This window comes from Glycine soja, chromosome 16 (assembly GCF_004193775.1).
Source record: "Glycine soja cultivar W05 chromosome 16, ASM419377v2, whole genome shotgun sequence".
Taxonomy (NCBI): domain Eukaryota; kingdom Viridiplantae; phylum Streptophyta; class Magnoliopsida; order Fabales; family Fabaceae; genus Glycine; species Glycine soja.
In genome coordinates this window covers 31,631,649-31,642,592 of record NC_041017.1, presented here as the reverse complement: position 1 = coordinate 31,642,592, position 10,944 = coordinate 31,631,649, and the positions used below count along the sequence as shown (strand labels likewise).

The 10,944-nt window shown below is 30.5% G+C and overlaps 1 protein-coding gene across 1 annotated transcript; it reads left to right on the top strand.

Moving 5' to 3' along the window:
• The first annotated feature begins 5,542 nt into the window (after positions 1-5,542).
• On the top strand, positions 5,543-10,476 carry LOC114390140 (glutamate dehydrogenase 1-like). The gene is made up of 9 exons (XM_028350826.1): positions 5,543-5,777; positions 6,278-6,391; positions 6,898-7,119; positions 7,256-7,330; positions 7,762-7,878; positions 8,260-8,510; positions 8,926-9,001; positions 9,094-9,180; positions 10,005-10,476. Exons 1-9 carry the CDS (start codon positions 5,670-5,672, stop codon positions 10,188-10,190), a joined length of 1,236 nt encoding a protein of 411 aa, XP_028206627.1. The 5' UTR covers positions 5,543-5,669; the 3' UTR covers positions 10,191-10,476.
• The last annotated feature ends 468 nt before the right edge of the window (positions 10,477-10,944 follow it).

Below are 10,944 nucleotides of genomic sequence, written 5' to 3'. Positions count from 1 at the left end.
AGATTTTAATATCTCAGTGAATCAGTCTTAACTGCCGGTTGAGGATAGCTTGAGTTCAAGAAAAAAAAAAAAAGATATGATGCATAGTAACTGCCTAGTGGTTGCAAGGACTCAAGATAGGACATTAAGGATATGTTTTGTTTAACGTTAAGATGATTGAATACAGATTTTCATGCACGTTTTGTAAAAAATAAGAATTCAAAACTTTTGATTCAATAATTGTTTAGGGACCTTCCAACGAAAAAACCAAACACATACTAAAGGACCCCAACTCGTATAGTTTTATTTACCGACATACGCATCATATTCTCTTGCAGAATTGTAATTCTGATCAAAGCATGCATACATGTTGGAATTGGGTTGCTTGCATCAAGGATTTTGCTTTTGAATTTGATTCTCATTCCCCTGAGAATGCATTTCTGATTCTGTTACATTTTTGGGTTTCTTCTCTCCCTTAGTACCACAACCATAGTGTGTGTATGAATATATATATATATATATATTATTTTGTTAAATAGTTATTTTTATTCTTAAATGTGTAAAGTATTGACAAATTTATTTTCAAAAGTGAAAAAAGAAATACGATAAATTTATCTATTTGTTAATTTTAATTTCCATAAAAAGCCTACGTGACACAAATGGATAAAAATGTCATAAAAATGATTATCAACATGACTGTTAAATAGATTGGACCAAAATGTCAGTAATTTTTCATTAGATCAAAATATCAGTAATTTTTTTATATCAAAATATCAATAATTTTTCATTAAACCAAAATGTCAATAATTTTTTTTAGACCAAAATGTCAGTATGTTTCCATTTGACCAAAATGTCAGTGAGTTACTATTGGACCAAAATGTCTCTAATTTTTTTTAGACCAAAATGTTTGTACATTTCTATTGAATTAATTTGTCAAATCCCAAATTTCGTTTCATTTAAGGATAAAATATAATTTAATCTTCATCTTTTTCTTTTTTTATCGTTACATGCATAACATTACAATAAACACTTAAAAAAAAGAAAAACAAACATAAGTTAAAATAAACATAATAATAAGCATAATATTGGTTAATAAGTATGGTTACTTTAACAAACATTGTAACTCAAATGCAACCATAACAACATCAATAATATCTTCTAAAATTTAATTAATTATTTTTATTGTTGATTACAAGTTATTTATGTTAGATGTTACATATTTGTAGATAAGATTAATTGCTCTCAATCTACTCCACAAGTTGAACAACCTCTGTCTAATTTTGAAGTACTCTAACTCTTAATGCTGAAAGTGTTCCAACTCCAACTCCATCTACCACTCAAAGTGCTATGAGTGACTTTTACATATAACTGATTAGTTATTGTTAAATTATGTTATGTATAACTAGTCACTATTTATAATGTTGTAGGAAACAAACATCATACCTCCACCACTGTCAACTATGTTTAGACCACCTTCAGTTAGGCCTTCAACACTCATTCGAATTATATTCCCAGATGTATCATCTGATAGGATGAACCAACAAAATTACATGTGCTTCATACCCATGTCAGGGCTACCTGGTCGCCAAGATTCAAAGAAGTGAAATATGAGATATGTTTGTCTTTTATTTATAATAGATTTTGACTAATTAATATAATTTGGATAAATTTGTAATGTACACTGTTACAATGTTTATTTTTATACATTGGTAGAATATTTATTTTAGAAAATTTTGTATTGTGACAGCAATAGACAGTAATAGGTAGTGACAAAATCAAGTTGGTCCTTATTTTTTGTAAGGATTAACTTAATGGTTGTGCATTTTTCTTTGAGTATCATATTTTGGGTAAAGTATTTGTCACATTAAAAAATTCATAGCAATAAACAAACTATGTTTATTAATCAATATTATGTTTATTATTATGTTTGTTATAACTTATACTTGCTTTCCTATTTTTTTAAGTGTTTATTATAATGTTAAACGATAAAAAAATGAGAGAAGATAATGATTAAAGTAGATTTTACCCTTAAATGAAACGAAATTTAGGGTATGACAAATTAGTCTAATGAAAACGTATTGATATTTTGGTCCAAAAAAAATTCTTAACATTTTGGTCTAATGAAAAATTAGTAATATTTTGGTTCAATGGTAACTTATTGACATTTTAATTCAATGGAAATGTACTAACATTTTGATCTAATGAAAAATTATGGACATTTTTGCCTAATGCTCATATTTTGATCTAATAGTAACTTATTGACATTTTAATCCAATCTATTCAGTAGCCATATTGATAATTATTTTTATGACATTTTTATCCCTCTGTGTCATAAAGGAAAATTGAAAAGAAAGAAAAAAATTAATTTTTTGTTTTTTAAAGTAAACTTTTCTTCTGATTTTTCTATTATTTTTTCTTCAATAAAAATAGAAAACAAATCATTATGTGTCTCAATTTTCATTCCTTTTAAATGGATCCTAAAAGTATTAATATAGCTTGGATTTTTTTTAAATCATTGGAATTAGGATTTTTTTTACTTTTTGATGAAACTTTTAGGCATTCTTACAAATTTCAATCTTTTGAAGTGATTATAAAACTAATCATGAGACTTAGTCACATATTTAAAACTTCGCTTGATTCCAATGATTAACGGTTGTTTTTTTTTTTTGGTAAAAATGAGTTCACATATCCAATGATTAAAGCAAGTGAAACTGACGTGTAGTTTAACTAGTTAGATTGGAAAGAGTAGTATTGATAAGGATTAACGTTGCGAAGACCCAATACTTGGTAGTTGGGCTGCACATCTTTAAATTGAGCCCACCTATTTTGAATATCATCTATGTGTAAGCAATCACCAAATCAATGTTTTCAACGATTAAAATAATCCTTTAATTTTTTTTTTGGAAAAAAATGTAAATTATATTAAACCCAAAATGATACAATAATAAACGGGGCATACCCCGCAGTTAAAGAAAATCAAAAGTCTCTCTAATACAAGAAGACATATATCAAGATGCTAAAACAAATACAACAGGTGTGTTTGTCTATACATAAGAAACTTAATCTTGCTAATAACCTCTATGACAGAAAATTGATAATCTTTAAAAATCAGCTTGTTCCTAGACAGCCAAATGCAGTAGACTGTAATTGCTATAGCCATACAACGTAATTTTCCTTGAACACCTGATGTGGATCTGCCCCTAATTAAAGAGTCAGTAATGCGCTGTAAAGAAGTGAAACGCTTGCGGAAAGGAGCCAAATCACAAATGTGAGCCCAAACTTGGAGAGATTTCCTGCAAGAAAAGAACAAATGAGCATTTGACTCAGACTCATTTGAACATAAAGGGCAGAGGGAACCCTTGTTCAAAAAAGCAACTTTGTCAAGAGTAAGCAGCCGATTCCTTTTAGCAAGCCACAAAATGAAAGACATCTTAGGGGGGATTGCTGGGTTCCATATAACAGAACACCAACTAACAGTAGGCTTGACACCTCTAATGTATTCATAGACTTTGTCAACAAGCAATTGTTCATTGGTGCTCCAAGATTGAATCATCTTTTTGGCCTCTTCCGTACTTAGCTCTTTAGAGATAATAAAGTCCCTTATTTGAATGATTTTCTTTATCAAAACTGAATCTGATGAAGAAGAATTGTAATTCCACACATCGCTCCCTCTGAAATAATAATGGTGAACCCACCGAATCACCCATAGAGAATCCTTTAATTTTTATATATGAGTGCCATTAATTTAGAAGCCAGTTCCTGTACGAAAAAATATCATGTTTTAGTGCTTATAAGAAATATATAATGATGTAGGACACTAACTAATGCATACTAATAAAGATGTGGGTATATATAAAAAAAAAATAAGGATGTATAACAATTTTTTTCGTTTGAAGACTGTTATTAAATAAGTGTGATGTCCAAAGACGAGAATGGTGAATATAATTTTTCGTTTTGAATAAGATAACACCTTTTGTTTAATTATTATTTAATTGCATTAGGGTCCTCACGATTTGCCTAATATGGTATTCCAAGTTATGCATTGACAATTTGACATTGACATGATGAATGCACGTATGCAGCTTTTACCAATCTTGACGAAGCTCGCTTATCTTAAGTATTAACTTGTGGCAACAAGCAGTAAATGGCCAGATGAATCATCTTCAATGAATAATATATTTAAATTTTAATTTTAATATTTATTCTGACTTTTTATTATAATAATGTAGATTTAAAAATTGCTTAATAAACTATATTCACACTATTGAAAGTAATTAGTTAAATAAATACATTTTCTGATAATTTAAAGGCATGAAACATTTATTAATTATAAATGTATTTTATAATTTAAGACAAAATTCTTACATATAATTATTTTTTTTCATTTTACAATGATTTTAATTACCTTAATTAAAACATATATATGTGTTGATAATAATAAAATTAAATATTTTAATTTAGAAGATATGATGGTTATAATTGCCTATTTATATATTTTTATGATTAAAAAATTAAAAAATTCTCTAAAATTTTCCTGTTTATTTGCACAAGATTTTCCTTTCAGAATTTTTTATTTTTATTATATTATTATTCATCTACCTATTACACGTTGAGAGATGAAATATTTTTATGTTCTTTTTACATTAAATACTTTTATATTAGATTTTAGTATGTTAAGAGAGAAAAATAAAACAATTTTAATAAGTCTCACTAATTAGCCTAAAATGTTCGCTCATATTTCCTTTATGAGAAAAAAATACAGAAATAATTTTAGAACTCATTTTGGATCAGTAACTTTATTTTTGTCCCCCTCTCCGATCTGAAAGGAAAATATAAAATGACTCAATATTCGCTTGAAAATAATTTTTATAAAAAATGTTTTTCTCAAATTTTTTTTAAATTATGTAAAAAAAAAACTTTAAATTAAAACAAGACATCGCGTGACATGACCTGAAACAAATGCAACTTGTGAGTATTATTAGGAGAATAATTGGTAAAGAAGTCTTATTTTCCATAAAATAAATGACAAACAATAGACACGTTTTGTAATTGGAAGATAAACGTGTGTGCAATAAAATATCTTATGGTAAGAGGTCATATTCTACAAAATAGACCAAGAGGTCTTCTTTGATTCCTATTAATAAAAAAAAAATGTACTTCTCAACTTAGTTAACAATAACCTTAGGTCCAGCTAAAAACTCTAATCAAGAGTAGTTGGTTAAAAAAATAATAACAATAATCAAGCAAATCAAACCAATAAGATAACTCTTGTCTTAAAAAAAAAAAATCACTCCTGTATATTTTCCTATGATCAAACTATTCCTACCTATTATTAAGTTAACATACACCTTTGATAAAAGGGACATAAAATATGCTTCACAAAAGCAACTAAACGCAGCAATTTCTCCTAAATTTTAAGAACATTGAGGATGTCATTATTTTCTTTTCCACCACCATTTCTATACTATTTGCTGACTTTGATCCACGTGGTGTGTCACGTTGATCAAATATTTTTGTTGACGAGATGTTGCTTGTTTGTATTTCCTACTTTCCTGGCACAAATAGATTATCTTTCTTTCATTCCCTTTGATAGCTATATATACCCGTAAGAAAAGCAAAGTTGCAACATCTATTTTCCGCGTCTCAAAAACATTGGAATTTTGTGTTTGTCTTTTACTCTTTTGGAAACAATGAATGCACTAGCAGCCACCAACAGGAACTTTAGGCTGGCCTCTAGGCTCCTTGGATTGGATTCCAAGCTTGAGAAAAGTTTGCTGATTCCATTTAGAGAAATCAAGGCAAGTAAACCTGCAAAATGATTTGTTCTTACCATATTTTTTTTCTTTCTTTCACAAAGAAAATTGTTTAAGACCTCATATATTCTACCCCAGTCCTTCACCACTAGGCCGACCCAAGTGGGTTCAAAGAAAAGTGTTAGATGGTACAAAACAATTTTGTTGAAGAAAACCTTTTTCTCTCCTTTCTTCCAGATTTTTTGCTGTCATCAATGAATCAAAACCGTTAAATGAAGATCGGACAACTCAAATATTGAATGCATGTTTTAAGTCTGATTTACCAATGGTTCCGATGTGCTAACTGTGTGATAAAACTGACTTCATTCTACACCTACCTCTACCTCTCCCTCTCCCTCTCTTTACTGCCTGAAAAATAATTCATAAAACTTCTTAGAAAAGTCATTCATAGTTTTGTTGTGCATACTATGTCTTTAACATATATGATATGCATAACATAGTTTAGCAACTCCTCCAGTTCTAAATCTTGTTGAATGAAAATGCAGGTTGAATGTACCATCCCCAAAGATGATGGCAGCTTGGCCACTTTTGTTGGATTCAGGATTCAACATGATAATGCTAGAGGCCCCATGAAAGGAGGGATCAGATACCATCCTGAGGTTAGTTATATTCTGACTTTCAAAAACCTCAGTTACTGATCAACAACTCTAAACTGAAAACACAAACTAGCTATAGATTTTTTTTCTTCCCCTTAGATGGTTACACCTTTGGCCAGAAATACAATGAAGTCCCTTAATTTTTGGTCAAAATTTATCTTAGTTCCTAGACTTTAAAAATGTTTTGGTTCTTGTATTTTTTTATAATTGATGAATTTCGTCCCTCACTCTGATATCTTAAGTTCAATAAAAAGGAACAAAATTCACCAATTATAAAAAATACAGTAATCAAAATCAAGAACTAAGATTAATTTTGACCGAAACTTAAGCGACCTAAAACATATTTTACACTATAATGAATAGAAGGATGATTCCACTGAATAACCAACCACATATGTAACAAAAGCAGCAAATTGAATTTTAGCTCATAACTGTTTAGTATGCTTTTAGTGATTTTTCTGTTTATAAGGTTTAAGTTCCCTCACACAATTATGTATTGGCTTGAGTAGGTTGAACCAGATGAAGTGAATGCTTTGGCACAACTAATGACATGGAAGACAGCTGTAGCAAATATACCATATGGTGGTGCCAAAGGAGGAATAGGGTGTGACCCTGCAGATTTAACTGTGTCAGAGTTAGAAAGACTCACTAGAGTTTTTACCCAGAAAATTCATGATCTGATTGGAGTTCAGACAGATGTGCCTGCACCTGATATGGGAACAGGACCACAGGTCAGTACAACAATTCAGCTTTGTGAATTTGCTGATGATTATTATGCTTATTTGTTATATGCTCTCTTTTCTTCATATTGGATTTCAATACAAAACACTCACTAGCTTACTACATGGTTGTGACTTGTGAATGCAGACTATGGCATGGATTCTAGATGAGTATTCCAAATTTCATGGCCACTCTCCTGCAGTAGTGACTGGGAAACCTGTAGTAAGTAGATTAAAATCTTTGTATTTCTCATTTTAATGGGCATTGAACTGTGCCACAACAGCAACTTATGAACACACTCTTTCTAACACTTTTTTTTACAATTGGACTATTAGTTGAAGAACAAAACTTAGATACAGTTTATAAGTTTTTTCCAATCAGAATTTCTATGTTGATCTTTAATGCAAATCTTTATTATGTGAACTATCAAGGTGAAACTCCAATTCTGACAGGAGAATAACACTAAAAAACTGTATCTAAGTTTTGTTCTTAGTTGAAATTCATGTGAATTCTACTAAATAAGGAGGGGTTCCACTCCCTATTTAGTGCATCAAACAAGAATTTCAACCAAAAATAAAAAGTGTGTTCAGAAAATTTTGCTGATAACATCCCCTAAACCAATTCCCATATCTAACTTTTCATGTTCAAACAAGGAACTCGGTGGATCTCTAGGCAGAGATGCAGCTACTGGACGAGGAGTCCTCTTTGCAACGGAGGCTTTGCTTAAGGAGCATGGGATGAGTGTATCCGGACAGCGGTTTATCATACAGGTACTACTTGTTTTGTATTACTTAAATTGATCTCTATGCTAAATGAAAACAACATTCATTATATGTTAATGTAAGGACTGGTGCTTCTAACATCATGCACAGTAGCTTGAAAATAATGTTCACAACAATGATTGATAGAGATAAACTTCGTACCCCATTGCCCAGAGGCTCTTCGCTATGCGAAGGTATGGGGAAGGAATATTGTACGCAGCCTTACCCTTGCATATGCAAAGAGGCTGTTTCCGAATTCGAACCCATGATTGATAGAGATATATTAGTAAAATGTAAAAATGCTCCAAGAAAAGTTCATCAATGCATACCTAATATTTTGATGAATTTGAGACAAAATCCTGCAATCAATCCTGTTGTGTGTCTCTTCAGGGATTTGGAAATGTGGGGTCTTGGGCTGCCCAATTGATCAGTGAGAAAGGTGGAAAAGTTGTTGCAGTGAGTGACATAACTGGGGCCATAAAGAATACCAATGGCCTTGACATACCAAGCTTGCTCAAACATTCTAGAGAACACAGGGGAGTCAAAGGATTCCATGGTGGTGATGCAATTGACCCCAACTCAATATTGGTTGAAGACTGTGATGTTCTTGTCCCAGCAGCTCTTGGTGGAGTCATCAATAGGTGCTTTTGCTTAACTACATAATTCTTTTGTGCATATTGAACTACTAAGATCACTTAATTATCATCACATCTTACCTTGGAAGTAAACACCAAAATATTGTCAAGCACCACACGTTTTTTCTTGAGTAAACCTCCATTTAATTAGGCCATGTGATGATTTAATCTCTTACTTTGCAAGATTTTTACTTTGGTCTTTGGCTTTGCACAGTATTGCGAAACATCATTTACTGCATTTCCAAATGTCAGTGAAAAAATGTAATATAAAAAGTTTAAGGACACGACATTTTGCAATATTTTACAAATTTAGAGGAGCTTGACAATATTGCTTGTTGCATAAACTTATTGCCTGCAATCCTTAAGCATCCTAAACATAAGTCTAAACCTTTTTCTTTACCTCTTTTTTATATGGTTGAAGGGAAAACGCAAATGAGATTAAGGCCAAATTTATTGTTGAAGCAGCCAATCACCCAACTGACCCGGAGGCTGATGAGGTTAGCTTGTATTCTTTCTTTCTCTTCCTTTTAAAAAAGGAAAACAATAAGAAATAAGCCTTGTTTTTAATTACTACCTCCTTGCTTTGCAGATTCTGAAAAAGAAAGGGGTTGTGATCCTCCCAGATATATTTGCAAATTCAGGAGGAGTCACAGTTAGCTACTTTGAGTGGGTGCAGGTAACTATCTTGATAATTAACTGTTATGATTTCAAATGGATGCATTTCCTTTCATATTACTTTGTCATATTATTTATAAAAAAAACGCTTAAAAATAATCATAGTAAGAACAAATTACGAGAAATATTATTAACACATTCTTTTAATTGAAATTTAAGTGAATCCCACTAATTTGGGAATGAGAACCATTATATATTATGTGAGATTTATATGAATTTCACTGGATAAAAAAAATGTCTCAAAAAGAAAATCTTAGAAAATGTGTTGCTAGTAGTTGTTTTAACAATATTTATAAAGTGTCTTTTAGTTGTCTTTACATTTTTTCTTTCATGACATAACATTGTCTTATTTCCTCTGTTCCAAAATAATTGTAATTTTAATCTTTGAATTTTTTTTAAATTAATTAACATTCTTACTTTTCAAATAGATATTCAAACATCTATTTCAGTCAAAGAGATATTCAAACATCTATTTCAGTCTTTTCTTGTAATAAATAATGTTGTCTTAAAAGACTTAATATACATTTATTGAAATTAAAAGAAAAATGATTTTGCTAACTAGTGTCCTTAGAATATTGGTTAAGAAACTAAAAGAAAAAATATTTATTATACATAAAAGGGATATTTTAATAAAATTATTTTCTAATAAATAATAATTTTCTTGGAATACTTGCTTTCTATATGAAAAAACCTTAAACATCATTCATTTTGGAACAAGGAGAGTATCACTTTAGTGGTTCCAAATTCTTTTACATATATGTTAATCCACTTCATGTAACCATTATAAGGATAATTAAATGATGATTATAATTATGTAACACACAGAACATTCAAGGGTTCATGTGGGATGAGGAGAAGGTGAACAACGAGCTAAAGACATACATGACTAAAGGGTTCAAAGATGTGAAGGAGATGTGCAAAACCCATAATTGTGATCTTCGTATGGGAGCATTCACCCTTGCAGTTAACCGTGTGGCAAGGGCCACTGTACTTAGGGGTTGGGAAGCTTGAAATCATAATACTGTTGCTCCTTTGGACAAAGATTCAGAGCTCCATTGACAGACTCAGCAACACCTTATACAATTCTTGCATACGCATCCGAAATTTTACGGATATTTTTTAAATAAAGAAATTCATTTCCACTTTATGATTGTTTTATTTATGCCTTAGATATATTTTTAGAACACAAGCAATTGTATATCCATTTTATGCCTTAGATTGGTCCACTTGCAATGAGGCATCACTTGTTTTCTGATGCTTCAGGTGTCTCTTTTTTAAGGATGTTGTTCCCTTTTCCTGTGCTGTTTTGTTTTTTCATCCCCACTCATCAAAAAAATTCTATTTAGAATTTCTTTAGAAAATAACAGCGTTGAACCACTGAGCCCGAATCATTTATCTAAGATCACATTGGCTAATATTTCAACTTGATTTTGGATAATTCAACCTAGAACCAAACACACTTAACTTCAATTGTTAGAATAGATTCCTATATCATAAATTGAGAATGACACCCAAAGACAAATTTTTCACCGGCGAAATCATTTTAAATTTGACTAAAGAATTCTGTTACTTGTATAACTTTCTGGAACATTAATATCATATTTTTATAACTTTTTTTCTCTCACTTTTATTGCGTCACAAAACTAATTATATGTTGACTCCTATATTGATGAACATACAAAATTTTATAAATCCAAAATGGTCAAGTTACAAATGCGTTTGGTTTGAGCATCTTTGCCGTATACTTAGGCACTAATTTAAATTA

Bases quoted from the DNA above. Each gene is read 5' to 3' on its own strand.
- LOC114390140 (XM_028350826.1), top strand. From the start codon at position 5,670: ATGAATGCACTAGCAGCCACCAACAGGAACTTTAGGCTGGCCTCTAGG. The intron at 7,120-7,255 runs GTCAGTACAACA...TTGTGAATGCAG, and splicing joins ATATGGGAACAGGACCACAG to ACTATGGCATGGATTCTAGA. The intron at 9,181-10,004 runs GTAACTATCTTG...TGTAACACACAG, and splicing joins GCTACTTTGAGTGGGTGCAG to AACATTCAAGGGTTCATGTG.